This window comes from Epinephelus lanceolatus, chromosome 21 (genome assembly GCF_041903045.1).
Source record: "Epinephelus lanceolatus isolate andai-2023 chromosome 21, ASM4190304v1, whole genome shotgun sequence".
Classification (NCBI taxonomy): domain Eukaryota; kingdom Metazoa; phylum Chordata; class Actinopteri; order Perciformes; family Serranidae; genus Epinephelus; species Epinephelus lanceolatus.
This window is the reverse complement of record NC_135754.1, coordinates 22,785,904-22,806,760: the sequence shown is the minus strand read 5'-3', so window position 1 is coordinate 22,806,760 and position 20,857 is coordinate 22,785,904. Positions and strand designations below refer to the sequence as shown.

General features: G+C 41.4%; 1 protein-coding gene across 1 annotated transcript; it reads left to right on the top strand.

The window, feature by feature from the left end:
- The first annotated feature begins 9,785 nt into the window (after positions 1-9,785).
- LOC144459473 (uncharacterized) lies at positions 9,786-19,259 on the top strand. Its single transcript, XM_078163687.1, has 5 exons — positions 9,786-9,818; positions 11,275-11,401; positions 11,528-11,602; positions 18,483-18,590; positions 19,063-19,259. Exons 1-5 carry the CDS (start codon positions 9,786-9,788, stop codon positions 19,164-19,166), a joined length of 447 nt encoding a protein of 148 aa, XP_078019813.1. The 3' UTR covers positions 19,167-19,259.
- Positions 19,260-20,857: the final 1,598 nt, after the last annotated feature.

Below are 20,857 nucleotides of genomic sequence, written 5' to 3'. Positions count from 1 at the left end.
CATATACAGAAATACGCAAGATCCTGAAGGATCGCCAGATCCCTTTCCAAACCCTGTACCCAGCGCGGCTTAAAGTTAAATATAACGATGAAACCCGGATCTACGAGAGCGCCGAGGAAGCGGCAATTGACATGTCAAACAGAGGATACCCGGTGGAGATCATCAAACCTCCAGAGACTCTGATGGACAAGTTGCAGCAGCTGACGTGGGAGAGGAGCAGCCAGCGAAGGGGGAGACGCGCATCCCACCCCAGACGAGAGTCTAACTTCAAGGAGAGACTGCAGTCTTTCAGGTGGACCTCACCTCCAACAACTTAAGCTAAGATTGGTCATTTTTGTCTGGTAGATGAGCCCCCCTTTTTGATGTTTTTCCCCCCAATGTCTGATGGATCGGGTAGGTGCATTTACAAATATAAAAACCTAAATTTAAATGGGGAAAAGGCTATATTACCTGGTTATTCTGGTTAATAATGTTATTTACAAAATGTAAGAATCACAGGGGGCAATAAGGGACTCTGATGCAGCTAACCTGAGTAAGGGCCCCCTCTTCTGGACACGGGGAGGGGCTTTCCCTAGAGACTTGAACAGGGTCACAACAAAGACCTCTGAAGTGGAAGCCATACACAGCTTTGTTATATTACATGTTTATCTGTTTTACATTTTTGGTTCAATGTTGTTTTTCTATGTTCACTCCCTGTCAGTTCCTTCAGGGAAGGGGGGCTTTCCTAGGAAGTATATGGAGGCTGATTTTTGTTCACATACATGCAAGGTAAAACTTTAAAAGTAGCTTCTTTTAATGTTAATGGTTTACACAGTCCAATCAAAAGAGGGAAAATTTTATCCAAATTAAAAAAAGAAAAAATTCAAATCGCTTTCCTACAGGAAACGCATTTAAGTGATTTAGAGCATAATAAGCTAAACAGAATGGGTTTCAAATACATATACTCATCTTCTCACAAATCAGGACGGCGCAGAGGAGTGGCTGTATTGATATCTGGTCAAGTTAAATATGAACACGTGTCAGAAATTAGGGACAAAGAAGGAAGATTTGTTTTGGTTACTGGGAGAATCAACGGAGCCATAATGAGCCTCCTAAATGTCTATGTCCCTCCCGGAAGTGATTGGCTATTTTACAAGAAAATATTTGAAATAATGACTACAAAAAGCCAGGGCATCTTAATCAGTGGAGGAGACTTTAATATTCGTTTGAATTCTCGATTAGACTCCTCCAATAGAAAGTCAGACTCAAATGCAATCAGCAAGAAAGTGAATGCTTTGATGAAAGAAGTGGGAATTATCGACGTTTGGAGAGAATTGTACCCGTCCGGCCGAGATTTTACCCACTTCTCCTCACCCCACGCAGTCTACTCCAGAATAGATTATTTTTTCACCTTTAGTAAGGATTTTCACAAAATAAAGCAATGTGATATTGGTCCGATTGCCTTATCTGACTATAGCCCTATATACATGTCAATAAATTTAGACAATAAACCAAGATCTTTACCTTGGCGCCTGAATTCAAACCTTCTAAACAACCCACAGATTAAAGAAAAAATTAGGAAAGAAATTAAAACATATCTGGAGCTAAATGATAATGGGGAGGTGACGCCATCTGTGCTCTGGGATGCACTGAAAGCGGTACTCCAAGGGAAAATAATAGCTATCTCGTCGTATGAAAAGAAACTCAGAAAAGAAAGGCTCATTAATTTGGAAGAGAAATTAAAAGAATTACAAAGAGACCATGTAGAGACTCTAAATAAGGAAACCAGATTAAAAATGAACAAAATAAAAAAGGAAATAGATGAAATCAATACTTCAGAAATCCAGAAAATGCTGTTATTTACAAAACAACGTTACTATGAAGCTGGTGGAAAATCTCTCAAACTCCTATCTTACAGATTACGCAAACAACAAGCAGACAATTCAATACATAAAATAAGAAATCCTTACTCTGGGAACATTGAGACACATACAGAGAGAATTCAGCAAAGTTTTGAAATGTTCTATAAATCGTTGTACTCCCAACCAAAAATGAATAATGACCTTCAGATTGAATCATTTTTAGCCACTCTTAACTTACCTACCGTTACCAACGAACAAAATGACAAACTATTGTCTGAAATAGGAATAGGAGAATTAAATACAGCAATAAGTAAATTGAAAACAGGGAAGTCGCCGGGCGCAGATGGCTTCACCTCTGAATGGTACAGGACTATGAAAGAATCACTGGCTCCAGTACTATTGAGAACTTTTAATTGGGTGTTGAAGAAGAAAGAAATTCCGGCCTCCTGGAGATATGCCATTATTTCTGTGTTACCAAAAGATGGAAAAGACAAGTTGGAGTGCAGCAATTACCGGCCAATTAGTGTATTGAATATTGACTATAAATTATTTACAATTATACTGTCCAAGAGAATTGATAATATATTACCAGATCTGATCTACTTCGACCAAACTGGTTTTGTGAGACAAAGACAAACACAGGATAATACTAGGAGAACTTTGCATATTATAGATCAGATTATTGAACAAGGAATAGAATCAGCCATTATTAGCCTAGATGCCGAAAAGGCTTTTGATTCGGTCAGGTGGTCTTTTTTGTATAAAATTTTAGAAAGATTCGGCTTTCATAAATCTATTATTGAAGTATTTGAAGCCTTATATGACAAACCGTCTGCAAAAATAAAAATTAATGGTGACTTATCTAATCCATTCATCCTTGAAAGAGGAACCAGACAAGGCTGCTGTGCCTCACCTCTCCTCTTCTCTCTATTTATTGAGCCCTTGGCTCAATGGATCAGACAAAATACAGACATTAAAGGAATAAATATGCCATCAGGAGAAAATAAATTGGCCTTATTTGCGGATGATGTATTGATATATTTATCACAACCCACTCAGTCACTTCCAAAGCTTATGAACCTGCTAGAACAGTATGGGATGTACTCAGAATATAAACTTAATATACAAAAAACACAGGTAATCACCTTTAATTATTACCCACCTAATCACATCAGAAGCAAATACAAAATGAAATGGGATGCAGAATCAATCAGATACTTAGGGGTAAACTTAACAAAGGATATTACAAAATTATTTGATTTGAATTATAACCCCTTAAATTCCCAGTTGAAATCCGATATTTCACGTTGGAAGGTTATCCCTTTTTTGAGCTTAAGCTCCAGGGTGGAGTCCATTAAAATGAACATTCTGCCAAGATTGCTCTATCTTTTCCAAAATCTTCCAGTGCCAATACCAACCAAACAATTCATAGAATGGGATATGATGATATCCAGGTATTTATGGCAGGAGAAAAAACCCAGGATCAGGTTTGAGACCTTACAACTGAGTAAAGAGAGGGGGGGTATGGGTCTCCCCTCCTTAAGAGAATATTACTTGGCAGCACAGCTGAGGCCATTGATCTGCTTATGTACCCCAGATTATTCTGCATGTTGGAAAGAAGTTGAAAATGCCTTACTAGAAGGGATACCTATTGAAGCTACTATTGCAGATAATGAACTTTTAAATAAACAATTGAACATAAGCAACCCTTGGTTAAATATATTATTGAAAACCTGGCAGGAAATTGTAAAAACTTGTAATTTAAATGACTCAATTAAACTACTGCGATGGTGTGCTTATGACACTGACTTTATTCCAAACAGATCTGATGGCAGATTTAAAAAATGGGCTGCTAAAGGCCTAACAAACTATTACTCATTTACTAAGGAGGGGACATTCCATAGTTTTGAATTCTTAAAGAAGAGATACAATCTTGAGCAAAAGGATTTCTATAGATATCTCCAAGTTAGAAACTATTTTAACCAGAATCTGAGACCAAATGTAGGTAAAGTAGAAACAGGAATTCTGAAAATTCTTTTGTCAGTATCAGAATCTCCGTGTACTAAGATTATCTCTAAACTATATAAAGATGTACTCCATCCCAAATCAGGAAATACGTGGTATATAAAAGAAAAGTGGGAAAAAGAAGGCAATTTGATTATAACAGAGGATGCTTGGAAAAGAATATGTCTCATACAATGGACTTCAACTTGCTCCACTAATTGGCGTGAATTCTGTTGGAAAAACGTTGCTAGGTTTTTTATTACACCTTTACAAAAGAGACATGGGGGAGGGGGTTCCAGCTGCTGGAGACAATGTGGGATGGACGACGCCAATCATTATCATGTTTTCTGGAACTGCCCAGTCATTGTTCCTTATTGGCAGGAAATCCACAAACACATTAACAATATATTTGGAGTCAATATTCCTTTTATTATGGATACAGTTTATATGGGAGATATTCAATTTGACGGATGGAGAAATAACGATAAAAAGTTGGTTCTAATTCTCCTGGCTGGAAGCAAAAAAGTTATTACGAGAAATTGGCTCAAACCCCACTTACCCACTATAGATGAATGGATAGACATTATTTATGAAATTTACATAATGGAGCGGCTGTCATATTCCCTTCAAGTCCAGAAAGATAGATTTTACAAAATTTGGAGCAAATGGACTGAGTATGTTAAACCTATAAGACCAGACTTTTCTTAAATTATTGGAAAAGGTCAGGCAAACAGTGTTGTATTGACCCAGGTAATTTTTTGTGACCTTTAACCTGAACTTTTTATTTTGTTATATGGATGTACTGATATTCTGTTTCTATACCTCTCCAATGTGAAGGCCTCCCGTGTTCTTGTAAATAATTCACACTTAATGTTTACATAAAGGCTCAAAAACATCTGAAAGAGCTATATGGAGATATACTCAGATGATCTGTGACTACTTATTTGATAATGTCATTGTATACATATGTTTTATGCTGATTATTTTACCTGATTATGACATTGCCACTTGTAAGTGCTCTTTCTAAATAAAAAATTTAAAAAAAAAAGAAAAAAAAAGTGACATTCTTACAGTATTTTCAAATTTGTAAAAGACCACATCCCCAAGCATTGTTGCTGTATGGCACTGGCAAAATTAAAATAAAAAGACAAACAACAAGAAAATCACATGTCAAATGTATATATTTTTAGACATGGACCAAAAAAAGACTTGCTGAATGAACATCATTTTGTTGGATGGGATCAATATAAAAACCTGCTTGTTGCGTTGTTTTTATGGTATTGTCTGTGTTTTTGTATGTATCTTATATGGACTTGAGTCTGGAATAAAGTTTATTATAACGTTGTACAATATAAACATAAAGCAGAATAAAATAATAACATGCAATGTAGGGGCAGAATTTGACATCTCCTGTTATTAGTTGATATCATGGACTGTGATGACTAGCAGCTTATCACTGACAGCATGTCAGACTATTTCTCTGTGTTTGCTACACTCTGTTTGTCATTTATAAAAAGATAAATCACTTTTCTATAATACATCAATGATATTTCAATGGAATAAATTACTTACTGACTTATTCATACTTCAAAAACAGCATCAATAAGTGATGAACATAGGGGGGATCAAAATAAAATAAAAAAATAAAATAAAAATCAACCAGCCACCCTCCTCCCCTGACAAGTAAAGAACAGTCCCTAAAGTGCGCTGAGGTTTGTGGAAATGTGAACTGCTCGTTTCTCCTCCGACACGTCACATACCTGTGTGCTGCCAGGGCTTGGCTGGTATTTCTGGGCGGTCGCTGGCCGGTAAACCGTTATCATGCGCCGCCGTATTTGACAGGAATACGTATTTCTGTCTGTGTCTGTGACCCCGCGTTCAACCCACAACCGGCAGGATTTGCCTTTAGTTTCTGCTGCGGCTTGGCTGCTCCCTGGTTTATCCAACCAGCTTTAGCTTCTGTTCCTCATCTCCACCGGTTAAGCTGGCGCTGATGTTTACATCCATCATCGTTGTTAGTAATGCCTGCTACGGAGCATGCCGCCGCCGGCTCTCGCGTTGTTTTCGAGATGCAAACTGTTAAAGCCAGTCAACCGATTGCTAGTCTCGCGATACCCGAATCCATGACTCTACAATCGATTCATCTAAGGATTCATGGCTAATTCGTATTGAGGCTGCAACCGACGTAGCCGTATCTCTTGCTTGTCAAACCGGATATCCAGTCGTTTCAGTTAATCGTTCCCAACCCTAGTTAATACACATGTTGCCGACAACAGTGCAAACGGGCCTGACGGTGAAGGGCAGTCATGGCAGGCCTCCTGGCAGCTCAATGAGACCGGAGATTGGGTGCATGCAGTCTGTTCCGGATTATCTGGGCAGGAAGCTGTCGGCCATATCGTCCTGAAACTGCCTACCCTTCCTAAGTGCTGACAGGACGAGGAAACGGTCTTCTTGGGACACCCACCTTTCTCTGACATCCCCTGTTATATGGAACTTGGCCTTCAGTTTGCATATGGTACTAGGGCTCACTGCAAATAATGCCGCAACTTGGTTTTGCGGATCACCAGGTTGAAGTTGTCCTATGGCACAGGCCCGATCCAGATCAGTCAAACATGTCATGGCGAATCTTGGAGCAGACACCAACTGACCACTGTAGCAGGGCCCAGGTGCTGACAATCAGGTGCTAATCAGGCACCTGATTGTCAGCACCTGGGGGTACCAGAAGCTCAAAACAAAAGTCAAAAGCAACAGCAAAAAAAAAGCTGCACTGCTGCTCATCCCACAAATGCATGTTCCTTACAAATGTGGCACCAAGGGGAAATAAACAGGCTTTCCAGTGGTATAAGATTTATTACCAAGAAGCATTGTTACAACAAAGGAATAATCTACCAAACACAAATTTCCTTATTTTTGTGCTTAGTTTAAAACTATAGCAAAACACCAGGGAGAAGAAAATGTAACCATAATTACTGCACACATTAGATTTTTATGACTTAAGTTAGTTATGTAATGTTCTCATTAAGCAATCTGCTCAGAATGTATCCATAACACTCTTCTTACCCAAACTTCCTGCAGTTATTGCGTCCACTGTTTGGGTTAATTCTACAGTTTATGGCAACACCAATCAGCTCCCCTGGTAGAGCAGGCATCCCATGTACAAACGCTTGCACTCGTAGAGGAACTGGAAAGTGGAACCAGTTAGGTTTGGAAACCAGTGTGCCTGTTGGCAGTGTTGTAATCTTAAGCAGTTTGACTCTTTCACTCTAACTCGTGTTTTAGCCAAACCAAAATTAGAAGTGCAATAAAGTAACGCAGGATTTATACTTCTGTGTCCAATCGACACCGTACCCTATGCCGTAGCCTGGGCCCTATTTCAGAAAGCAGGATAAGTGCAAACTCTGAGTATGTTGAGCCTAAGATCGGGGAAACTCTGAGTTTTGCGTTTCACAAAGCCAGTTCAGAAAATAATGCCGCAACTTGGCTCACAGGTTTGCTTCATCAGTTTATCCAGAGGCTGTTGCATAAGGAGAAGGTGATTAGACCCTGTTTGCATGTCTCCCCTGGGGAGTGCCTGTATGAAAGATACAATTTCACCTCACACTCTATCATTTATCTAACAACCTGTTCCACTGTATACTACACATCGTGGATTTGCATTATCATCGGAGCTAATTTCATGCATTGCCCTTTGATTCTTCAGCAGCGGCAGCTTTCTTTATAATACGAGAGACACTGAACACATCAGTGAGGCAACGGTTTGTCGGCCGTAAGAAAAGTGTCTCTGGGTCTGAAAAGACTTTTGCCCCTTTTAGTGGTTTTCCCTTAACATAAATCAGAAAGGATTATCAAGTACATATCATATGGATCATCAGTGGCCTAGTGGATGGAGCAGGCGCCCCGTGTACAGTGGCTTAGTCCTGGTCGCAGCGGCAGTGGGTTCCATTCCAGCCTGCAGCCCTTTGCTGCGTATCGATCCCTCTCTCCCCCCTTAACATGATACTGTCCTGCCATTAGAGGCAACAAAAGCCCAAAAAATAATCTTTAAAAAGAAAAAGAGGATTTCCATAGAACTGCAGGTTTGTCAGTGTTAATAAGAAAATAATCTACGTGGATATGATTCATGAATACTTTTCATATAGTCAAAGATTCCTTGGTTTAATAGGCTGCATTTATGGGACTCAACATCTCATCATAGCTCCATCTGAGAATAAAGTAGATTACGTGAATAGGAAGTCATTTCACAGCAATTCAATTAACCTCATCTTAATTTTGACAGAATTAAGAAAGTATAAGCACAACTTTTACCAGTCTGTACAATATTTTGTGTTTGATTTTGAGTTGCTGCCAAGTGCGTTTGGGCCCCATCAGATTACGGCTGAATAAAATGATACAGCAAATTATATTAAAATATATGAACACTGTTAAGATATAAAAATGTTTCTATATTTTCTGTATATTAGACATTCATTATATACGTCATTAACGTATCACCTTACGCAACATCACTTCACAGATTAATGGTTGGGTTTTTTTTTTCATGTCTTCATTCACGATTATTAAAATCTCAGATTCAACTGGGATGAAATAAGTGGCTCTGCTTTTAACTTGCTTTCTGCCACTGAGAATCACGTTATCTGCGCTCCACTGATGATGTTTTTCAGTGCTCGCCGTGAACACACTTCCCTCAGGCTGAACATACTCAGAGCTGATTGAGCTAATTATGATTAGCTGTTCTGGAACCGAGTTTCTCAGCTCAAGCTCAGTCAACTCAGAGATCGGAATTAGGCTCAGAGTTTGTTGAGCCTGCTTTCTGAAATAGGGCCCTGACGTGCACCTCCCCAGAAATGTAACAACACGATGCAGACCCCCTGTTGTATTTTTGTAAGCTGAAACCATTTCCCTCAGTGCAAACGAAGCTTTTATTTACTTTAATTTCACAGATAAGAAACAATAAATTGTGAAGACAATAAAATCTTCACAAAAATAGCATTTTAAGTCTTGTGTGTGATTTATCCTGGCTTCATATGAGCAAAGGAAATCTCTACTCATCGCTAGGCTAATTTATACAATGCAAAATGCCATAGACTTGTGCTAATAACATTAGCATGTTATATTTTTTTGGAAAACGTGTTTAGTATAAGACAGTTGTTTTGTTGGTGAATCTTGTGAGTTGTAATGGAGCCAAATTTGTACTGTTACCTTTGTTAAATGTTGCTGTTGTCCCTGGCTTCATATGAGAAGAGGAAAAGTCCACTAGCTGCTAGGCTAATTTATACAATGTAAAATGCCGTATGCTTGTGCTAAAAACATTAGCATGTTTATGTGGGGAAAATGTGTCCAGATAAAGTGCTTTGTCTGTGAATGCTGCGAGTTATAGTGAAGCTGATTTGTGTAATTGTGTTTAAAAAGATTTCTATTAAGTGAAGAATTTAACATTTAATTCATACTGATTTCAGTTAGGCTACATCACTTTCACCCCTCTGTTGTCTATTGTTTTGCTTCACTTTCTCATTTCCATCATAATTTTGAGGAGCTAGTGTTTTCTTCTTTTTTAAGATCTGTCTGTCCTTGTTGAGTCAATAGGGACTTTAAGCAGTGGCGGATTTTGCCATGGCTACGGCTCCCGGAAATAAATCTCTCCTGGCGCTGGTACCGTAGCCGTCAAATCCACAGTTGTCATTACGCAGGTTGCTGCAGTAGCTGTCAGGTCTGAACAGCTGATCGATCACCACATGACAGGGGTGAGGGTAAAAACAGAGCTCAAGTGAGCTATCTCAGTTCGGACAAAATGTCTTTCAAAAGGGCCAGAGAGGAGTTGCTCTATGCATTAGATGACAAGTTAATATCAGAGGAAGAGTTTTTGTTATTATATGACGTGAACAAATCTAAGAACTTTGATTTACCATATCAACACTATATGTGCGTTTTCACCTGGATGAAATGGAGGAGGATGAATGTCTGGCGGAGTTCAGAGTGAGAAAGTGCGACCTTCCAGTGTTGGCAGATGTGCTCGGGATTCCAGACAAGTTCATCTGTGATCAGAGAAGTGTCGTGGGAGGGATGGAGGGCTTATGTATGCTCCTCAAGAGGCTGGCATGAAGGAATGGAATAAAGACTAATGTACATAGTATATGGGGTATACTGAGAAATTATATACCGTATGCAATGCAAGGATGGGGGGAGAATATAGCCTACAGCAGAAAATATTTCACTATGGTTTTTATACAGTGAAATATACATAGTATCCTGCGTCTGTGGGAAAGGATCGCTGAAACGTAATATATAGTGTGTCACTATCAATTGTAGAACACGTTTCATTTCAGAAATATAATGAATTTTGAAATTTTGAAAAACCAAACGGCATTGTATAAGCGTTAACTACCATGACACAATAACAATAGTATTACACTCTATGACAACCTGGCAGCTAGCTCTGATGGAGACATATGAGCTCTAAGAACAAACTCACAATTATGGACGCACACTAAAGGAAATATCGCCATGGTCCGAGAGAGGTGACGTCATGCTGATATCTCTGTCTCTACTAGGCTACTTAATTTTTTTTTTTTTTTTTTTTGATGTATATCCTTAGCGGATTAGACTGTGGTCTGTCATGACAAGTGGCACCGTGGAGACCTCGCTTCCTCGCCCTCCTCCCCCTCTCTCCTCTTCTTTCTTCTTTTCTCTTCTAATATGGCTCAGGACAGCAAGTGGGAGGTGGCTGCTTGAAGAGTCTGGTGACGCGAGGCTAGTCTCTACAGGTACGCAGTGAGCGAGTTAGATCGTCACTTTTTAAACATGACAGGCTTAGTCATAGTGTGCAGTGTTGTGCAGACTGTAATGTGGCACTGAATATGTTTGTAGACTCGTGGAAAAAGAACAAGAAACATTATATGTTTCTTGTTCTTTTTCCACGAGAAACATTATATGTGTGGGTATTTTCAAGGCAAGCCGAGGGTAACCAGTTGTCTCAGGTCAGCCCAAATCCAAATGTTACCTGGATGCTGACGTAATTTACTAATACCTGAGGAAAGCCGTGCACTCTGTGAGTCTCAGTGGCTCACACAGGTAGACGTGTTGTTGGTGTTATATTGTCTTTTGTTGACGTGAAATCGAGTCCAGCTTGACACAAATTTGTGTATATCATATTTTTTTTCCTTTCTTTTTTTTTAATGTGGCTGGTACGTAGTGCTCACTTACAGAAGCATATTCGCTGTGGTAGATGTGGGCTGCGACTTTAAGATCGCCAGTAATATGTTGTGTATGTTTGTGAATTTGTGACAAATCTGCTGACGGAGGCGCAGCACATCTGCAGCTGTTCGGTAAGGAAACCAGTTAAATTGGAAACCAGTAGGGACATAACACCGGGAGCCGTAGACGTGGCAAAATCCGCCCTGCTTAAAGTCCCTACTGTGTTTGTGACACCCAGATGAGAATTTCGAAGTTATTGGCACACTTGATTTGCATCGATTGCTCAACAAGTTTTAATAAAAAGGGAGCTCATGACCTGCAGAGCACATCTGAGGACTCAGCACTGCAGTGGCAGAGTTTACCAGGTGAGACACTTGTGTCTTTTATCTTAAGGGTTTTTCTGTATGTGTCTGATTACAGAGCTCACATAGTCACTGCTGGATGTCTCATTTGATTTCTGACACATTTCCACCTTTGCTTTATTCACACAGAGATCAGTGAACAGACACGTGAGAACATGAAGACTGTGATTCTTGCTCTTGTGGTGTTGCTGGTTGTCAGCCAGGGTGAGTTCATGTACAGGAAACACTACAAACCTGCAGCTGATTAATAACACCTGGAAATTAATATCATGTTTCCAGTGTGTCTGCTGTGAGCAGATTTTAGAGCGAAACACAGCTGAACATCATTTTCTTTTTTCTTTTCCAGGTGAAGCCTTGAGGTGCTACTGTGGAGGTCTTACGCTCTGCTCAAGCCGTGTACAGACCTGCTCTGGTTCAAATAAAGTCTGTGCCAGAATCACCTTTACGCATGGTGAGTACAGGCTGTTCCTTTTGTTTACTGTTCACAACAAGGACAAACATCCATCACATGGACCAGTTTTTGAAAACTTGTACAAGTTCCTTTTCTATGTTTCTACAGATAACAGCTACTTCCAGAGTTGCTATGATGCAAGAGCCTGCAGGCTGCTGGTTAATTCAAGTGGATACTCCGGCAGATGCTGCGGGACTAATCTGTGCAACTGAAAAATGAACATCATGTGACACATCTGTCAGTAATAATGATCATCTACAGTCATGTGTCATGTATGTTAGTGTTGTCATAATAAAGATCAATCAAGTTGCAGCTTTTTCTGTCTTTATTCAATGGTATTCCAAAACAACATGAATCAGCTACATTTTATTTAAAAAATCATTTATTCTGGGAATCACAGACTTTTGTTTTGGCTGCTAAAAGTCAAGTTTTAGCATTATTATTCCAATTCTTGCAGAATGACAACTTCATACCAAAGGTCAGTCATCACATCTGTGCGTTTTTTATCTAAATTACACTTCAAAATGTAGAACTTTATCATGCTGTTTTATTACACAAGTAGCTTATATTTTTAAGAGCGTTAAAAAAACAACACAACAACCTAATCCCAAATCATCAAAGGCCCTGTACGTCCATGTTACCCCCACACAGATGTAATCATTTGGCTGATCAGACCTTCATTCAGGACTGTGTGGGCGTGAACAGACTCTCCCTGACTCTCCTGTTAGGGCGGGACAAATGTTTGTTATAGTTTTGGTAAATTTGCCTTCATTAGACAGAGTCACAGGGGAGACTGAGACAGAAATACCTCCACCTGCTCTGGAAAAGATTGTGAGGATCTCAGGGCTGCTGATCACACACAGGCTCTGCTGAGTTTTCTCTTTCTCTGTCACATTGCACCACCTTGTGGTGGATGAGAGGCTGAAAAAGAGTATTGAGAAAGTGTGGATTTTACCAGTGTTGGGGATCTACACTGCTCAAAACATTGAGGGAACGCTGAGGTCCCGCCCTACCACCTCCGGTTGTGTAGCAGTTTTCAACATGTCCTTTACTAACTTTTGCGGTGTTTGATCTTGCGGGGATGTAGCCATTTTTCTGCCATGGTTCGCGTCCTGTAGGCGATATTTTTGTGGGCGTGTTACACCAAAACCTGTTTCCCCTCGGCAATATTTTTGCAAGTGCACCGTTGCTGTGGCACCGCCCAGAACGATTGTGATTGATTGAAAGAAATACAAGCAGCCGGGGCATTTTTTTCTCCAATCTTAAAGTGAGAGTTGGCCCAGCCAGACCTTTCTTTTCTTGAGAAAGGTCTGGTGAGCGAGACTAACATTGCATAACTAGTTAAGAACAAAATGACATAACAACGGTCAATGGAAACCAAAATCATCAACTCATTAGGGGCTAGATCCAAAATCAATAAAAACTGCATGGCTGTATGCACTCCCAACATCTGGGAGGGTGTCCTGGGGGATCTCCTCCCAGACCTGGATCAGGGCATCCAACACATTCTCATGAGACCCGTTTCCACTGAAGAAGTTCCTGGTACTATTTGGGGGGCAGGAACTACTACAGGAAGGTCCTCTCGTTCGGCCCTCTCAACCGCCGTGTCTCCACTGAGAGAGCGGAGTACGAGGAAGGTTCCTGTAAAGTTACGGGCTCTGGATGTGACGTAATTGTTGCGCGACCATTTACCAGGGCGACGTAGGGACGCCGTTAGCTGATAGCCCTTAGCGGTGTCTGTAATAACTCTCTAAATGTCCCGTGAAAAAAAATATTTTTTCCAGCGGATGTCTTAGTTACAACATGATTGAGCTAACTGGAGTAGTTTCATGTCGTATCGACAACGGGAGGCTTTTAACAGATGACGTCCTGATATTAGCCTGCTGTTAGCTGTCCCTGTCAGCTGCAGCCACTGATGCTTTCTAGACATCGTGATTTCCCAGAACTGAATAAATACCACACATAGCAACACAAAACTGCTTTGCTAGCTCAATCAAGTTGTAACTAAGATATCCGCTGGAAAGAATATTTTTTTCACGGGCCATTTAGTGAGTTTTTTTTTACATGGCGGAGGAAGCTATATGAACGAGCTAATCCTCGTCTGCTGAGTTTTAAAAATGCCGGCTATTTTGTTGCTTTCTGTTGTCATCACATCCCTCCTTGAGTATATCCAATCAGCACCAAGTAATCCCCAAGCCCCAGCCGGGAGTCTTTCGGGGCCGTTCTGAGTACCTACCCCGAGGCAGGGACTTGTTTAGCCTCCGTAAAAGTTCCGGAACTCTGTCCTTCGGGGGTGGTTCCTGCGGTGGAGACACGCACCAACGGCCCCGGCCCCGTAAAATTACCCCAAAGTTCCTGCGGTGGAAACGGGCCTATTCCGACCTCATCACATATCGATGTTTGGTCATGGACTTTCCACGTCCTGATATGACCTGAAAGGTACCCTGGGTGCGTTGGTTGTTGACGTTCTGGGACACTGTGTCAAGTTCTGCCCGCTACATGTATTGTCTTCTTTCAAGATACACTTCTGTTTTAACAGGAAATTTAACATTTACATACAGTATCTTTCAAAATAAACGCAGTATGTCAGTACAGCCAATTGATGTTTTTTTCTTACAACTAACGCACATGGTTGGGTTTAGGAAAAAAGAACAGGGTTTGGCTGTCCAATCTTACCGTACGTGAACACCATTCTCCTGGGTCAAAGCCAGTGGTTGTTGAACCTGCCCATCCAACCCAGACTTTCACCACCATAACTTTAGTTCTTGTCCTGCCATGTTTCCCCTGATGCTGCCGAGTGTTGTTGAAGGTGGCAGTGCTGTTTGGGCTAAGAAAGCCATGTGTAATGTAAGGTAAAGGAGGTTGTTGGGTCGGTGCGGGGAGCAGTGAGACCTGGCATTAGGGGAGTGTCTCTGGGACGCCAGAGATCACTGTCTAGCCTCCTGGAGGTGTCGTGGGACCAACTAGATGAAACACTGGTGAAAGGAGGCTCCCACCTGATGACCCCAAAGATGTGTTAGTTATCACTGCTCACTGGTCTGTATAGTTAAGCCTTGTCATAATAGCTTATCATAGGGCTTAGGAGGTTATTCACTGAGCGCTGATCCTTTATTTAGAGCACAAATTTCTTGTGTTTATTTTAACTCAGAACAGCAACCGGACATGCATCATGCCGACGTAACAGAACGGCCTTTTTCGTCAGTGTCTGACATCACAAGTCACTGCTCAAGCGCCAGTGAGCACCTGGACAGTCTGTGGAGGTACTTGGGAGTGTCTGATGCACCGATACATAACGTCCCATAGGTGCTCAGTTGGATTTAGGTCAGGGGAACGAGAGGGCAAGTCAATGACATCAATGCCTTCATCATCTAGAAACTGCCTACACACTCTGGCCACATGAGGCCGGGCATTGACCTGCACCAGGAGGAGCCCAGGGCCCACTGCACCAGCGTTAGGTCTGACAATTGCTCATTCTGGTACCTAACAGCAGTCAGGGTACTGTCAGCTATGACATGGAGGTCTGTCTGCCAAATAGGTCATGCTGGATGATGTGACAGGCAGCATAACGTTCACCACGGTGTCTCCACACTCTTTCACGCCTGTCACATGTGCTCAGTGTGAACCTGCTCTCACCTGTGAAGAGAATGGGGTGCAAATGGCGGACCTGCCAATTCTGGTGTTCTTTGGCAAATGCCAATCGGGCTGCATGGTGCTGGGCTGTGAGCACAGGTCTCACTAGAGGACGTCAGGCCCTCATGCCACTCTCATGGAGTCTGTTTCTGACAGTTTGGTCAGAAACATGCACACCAGTAGCCTGATGGAAGTCATTTTAGGGCTCTGGCAGTGCTCCTCCTGTTCCTCCTCACACAAAGGAGCAGATACTGGTCCTGCTGCTGGGTTGATGCCCTTCCACGGCCCTGTCCAGCTCTCCTCGTGTTACGGCCACATACATGAAGAGTTTAACATTTTATAGACACTGATTTGAATGACATCAATGTCACCCCTCTGTTTTCTATTGTTTTATTTCACTTTCTCATTTCCATCATAATTTTGATAAGCTGGAGTTTTCTTCTTTTTTTTCTGGGTTGCAAAACAGCTTCTCTGGTTTTGGCAAAAACAGTCACAGAAAATATTGATATGTTCTCTTGTCCAGTGTGGCCATTGTGTGTTTTTCAAAATCAGTGTCTGTCCTTGATGAGTCACTGTGTTTATGAGTGAAATCCACATGTAGATGTCTGAGTTATGGCACACGATATTTTCCCTGATTGCTCAACAAGTCACAATAAAAAGGAAGCTCACAGAGCACATCTGAGGACTCAGCACTGCAGTGGGACAGTTTACCAGGTGGGATATCTTTTCTCTTCTAAGTTTTTTTTCTGTATGTGTCTGATTACAGAGCTCACATAGTCACACAGCTGGATGTCTCATTAGATTTCTGACTCTTTTCCACCTTTGCTTTATTCACACAGAGATCAGTGAACAGACTCGTGAGAACATGAAGACTGTGATTCTTGCTCTTGTGGTGTTGCTGGTTGTCAGCCAGAGTGAGTTCATGTACACCCCGCAGCTTCACTAATGGCACGTTATTAAGTATGGAGGGGAGTTATTTTAAATGTTTAAGTGTATGGCGCTGTGTTCTCGTGTCACAGACCGATCAGCTGACACCAGGCGATGTTAAAGTGAAACTAAACTAGTTACACTGAGTCCAAACGTTTTCTGTCACTAACACACAGTTGCTTCTCTTCTTCATTCATCAATTTGATCAGCTGTGATCGGATCGACTGATCACTGATCCACCCCACGACTCAAACTGCACACTGCTGGCGAGGAAAAATGGAGCTCATGAAGGGTTTCGCGCTGCGTTCAGGGACCCGCAGAAACCTCCGAATTTTGAGAGAGTTTTATTTATTTATTTTTTATTTAAATCAATTTAAATCATGGATTACCTGATTCATAAAATCATAGAGTTGTAAGACTATAAATCATAAAATCACGTAAGATTTTGAAAGAGTTTCAGCAGCAAGAAGCGTAAACAGAAAGTAAAAGCGTAAAGAGTTTCAGAGCTGTATCGGGAAAGTCAGAGCGAGTTGAAGGCTAAAGTGATTGACAGTCTCTTGTACTTAGGAGACCTGGCCAAGACAGCTACATACAAAAAAAGTTACAGCCAAATAACCACACAATAAAAAACATAAAGGATAAATGGTAACATGTAGAAATATTAGTACACCTACATGCAATGGCAAGACCCAAAGGACTCATTCCTGCTTGTGCTTATGGGAGCTTTAAAATCAGGCAGAGAGACCAAGTCACGAAGTTTCGACTCTCTTTGAAGGTTAGTCCAAGTGAGAGGAGCAGAACCATAAAAGCTGACTTTCCCAGCTCAGTGTGAACAGACTGTAGCCACAGTCAGATATCTGTTCAATCAAAGTACAAATATACAAAGGGAGTTAACTCAGTATGGCGCCGCCAGGGATTTTGGAGCCTATCCCAGCTGGCATTGGGTGAGAGGCAGGGTACACCCTGGACAGGTCACCAGACTATCACAGGGCTGACACATAGAGACAGACACCCATTCATGCTTACATTCACACCTAGGGGAGCCTAGTCTCACTCCGAAGTCGTCAAAATCTGGCGCTTTGGCAGTGACTTGCAGTGTCAGAAACGACGAAAAAGACGTCCTTTGATGTCGGCATGATACACGGCTAGTTGCAGTTACAGTGTAATGTGCCCAGTAGCGTCAAGGGGGAACGTGGAGAGACAAGGTCGAAAGTTAAGGTGGCAAAAATCAAGCGTAGCGTTAGTTCTGGCAGGTCATGACGTCAAGCTCTAAATTAGCTGTCAATGGCAAGCAAGCAATCCTCAATCAGCTGATGGCTCAGCTGACTGCCTGTTTGCTCCTATTGGAAAATTGCATTCAGAGCGCGCTATTTAAACAGCTCTAGCCTGGCCCCTTTTGCTGCTGCACTCCCTACTATAGCCGTTCATGATGGCTGATGAAGGGCAGGAAGGTGTGCTCTTCCTGCCTCAGGCTTTCCATGCAAGCGCGTGGAAAAGCAGGGGGTCCCAGAACAGAACCATACCGCCAAATGTAATATAACTTGTGCAAGTAAATAAAGATTGTTTTTGACAAAGTGGCCCTGACTGAAGTCAGATTGGGGCGGGTGGGAGGTGTGGTGTTGGGTCCAACAAACACTGACTTTCACCTGGGAGAGCTATGTTCGCGTTTTCGTTGCCGAAACCCAACCATGTGTGTTTATTTTGAAAGAGACTGTATGTAAATGTTACATTTCCTGTGAGAACAAAAGTGTATTTTGAAAGAAGACAACGCATGTAACAGGCAGAACTTGACATGGTGTCCTAGAGCGTCAACAACCAACGCACCCAGGGTACCTTTCACGTCAAATGCGGATGTGGAAAGTCTGTGACCAAAAACGTCAATATGTGACGTAGTCGGAGTGAGAATGTGTTGCCTAGGGCCAATTTAGACTCACCAATTAGCCCAGCGAGGGTAGAATGGAGCGTGAGACGGATTGGCGGTTTGGCTGAAACCAGTGACCAATCATCCGTGGCAGTGACAATGCAGCACTAGTTTGTAGACAGTGACTGAACATAAATGTCTTTTACTTTTTCCAGGTGAAGCCCTGACGTGTTGGTGTGGAGGTATAAGGTCATGTTCAGGCCGTACAGAGACCTGCTCCATTTCAGAGGACGTCTGTGCCAGTGTGTCCTTTCATCAGTTCCGTAAGTATCAACAGTGCAACTTCTGCAGTGCATCGGAGCCTAAAACTGTCAAGGGCCTGTAGGAAGGCAATTTCTTTTGCTGCTATGGGAGGTCGGGCTGTGGTGGTTTGAGTCCGGGGCAGGCTGTTAGAGTAGAGTTGATCATGTTGGTGCTTTGGCTGCTGTCTGTGGTTCTGATCAAAGCCTGGTCTGTAGGATGGGAGGCAGGGATGCCTTTCAGTTCAGTAATAGTTGTGGATGTTTTGACCAGCCTCTAAAGAAGTGTGCCAAGCTCTGAATTTTAACAGTAGCCAAACAGTAGAGCTACGAATTCTGAGCCTGATGTCATGGGGCCAAAAAAGACTTGTTGCCATTGACATACATTGTGAAAGACACTCCTGTAAATAAAGGGATCGATTCAAAGTCATCACTTAAATTGAAAACCTGTAGAAGTTGTCTAACGATACATCCTGTCTTCTTCTTGTTTTCACAGCAAGGAACAACTTCCATGGTTGTTACAGCGAAGATGCCTGCAGGCGGCTGAATCATCCTGGTGTAGTATCTTGCAGATACTGCAAGACCGACATGTGTCAGTGATTAATGAACGTCATGCAACAGATATTCCAGTCATAATAATAATGATGTGTTGTGTATTTTTGCATGATCATAATAAAGATCAGTCAGTTGCAACTTTTGTCCTTTCTCACTTTTTATATATCAGTTTTTCAAATGTTTTCTGGTGGTGAATCTTATTGTCATATAGAAAACTTTTATTTTTAAAAAATTGAGATATTTCAGCCGGTAAAAGTCAAGTTTTAATAACAGCAACATTCCAATTTCTTCAGAGTCGCAGCTTCATATTAAAGACACATATGTGTGTGTTATAATATGTTTTTAATTGCTTTTTGTGTTTTTCAACTAAATTACACTTGTTTTTTTTTTGTGCAAATAGAGTAATTATTTTTCTTCACATTTTTCTCTTTTATATACAGCAATTTTGTCTTTATTGATTCTTAACAACTCTTTATATATGGTTAAAATAGCATCGTAACGAAGCTCAAACTTACCAAATCTACAGTCACAATCTACTGTTTAGTGTCCTGTTTCTGATTGGAAAAAGTTTATTTGTGCAGTCGAACATCTCAAACAGTGTCTCAGTGACAGCCTAATTTCTATATAAGTAATATTCATACTGGTTCAAATAAACAATTTGATCGTATTTCCCATGTCTGCTGAACAACAGTTTTTGTGTTAAAGGAATTAAAGACCAACCCAGTCTCACTCTAAATTCAGCACTTGGGCAGTGACTTCCAGCATCAGAGACTGATGAAAAAAGACATTATTTAATTTCGGCATGATACACAGCTGGTCGTCAAATTGTGTTGCTGTACTGACATAATGCCTTTATTCTGAAAGCGACTGTATGTAAACTTTCAATTTCTTGTGAAAACGGAAGTGTATTTTGAAAGAAGACAATGCATGTAACAGGCAGAACTTGACATGGTGTACCAGAACGTCAACAACCAACTCACCCAGGGTACCTTTCATGCTGTATCTGGACATATCAAACGTTGATGTGTGACGAGGTTGGAGTGAGAATTCGATATAAAGGCATGTCCCAAATATAAGCCTGTTAAGTTCAGTGATTTAAGCAAATAAAAGCCTAATAGCCTCTAACCGCTTATCCTCTTGAGAGTCGCAGGGGGACTGGAGCCTATCCCAGCTGACATTGGGTGAGAGGAAGGGTACACCATGGACAGGTCACCAGGCTATCACAGAGTCACCAATTAACCTGCATGTCTTTGGACTGTGGGAGGAAGCCAGAGTACCTGGAGAGAACCCACGCTGACACGGGGAGAACATGCAAACTCTGCAAAGAAGGGCTCCCATACCCGTGATTGAACTGTGAGGCCACAGTGCTAACCACCACACCACCGTGCTGCCCATTACTGAAATATGAAATACAGATTTTTGGGAGCTCTTGGGCAAACCTCTTGGGCAAAATCCAGTAATTAGACTCGTGCCAAACCATGATTTCCAAGGTCAATAATGAACCTTCAAGTTAAACTTAATTTATATTTTTCTGTGATCTGTTGTCATTGTAATAGAATAATAGTGATGCCCTCTAAATGACAGTGGTGTTTGTAGGTGTTCATACAGAAAAATAAAGCTAATGTTAATGTGTCCGCAGTATTTTTGTAACAATAGAAAATGTGTGTATTTTCTCACGGTGAATCGTTGGGATCAGAGAGTGTTTCCCAGCATCCACGTCTGGCCTTGATAAGTCA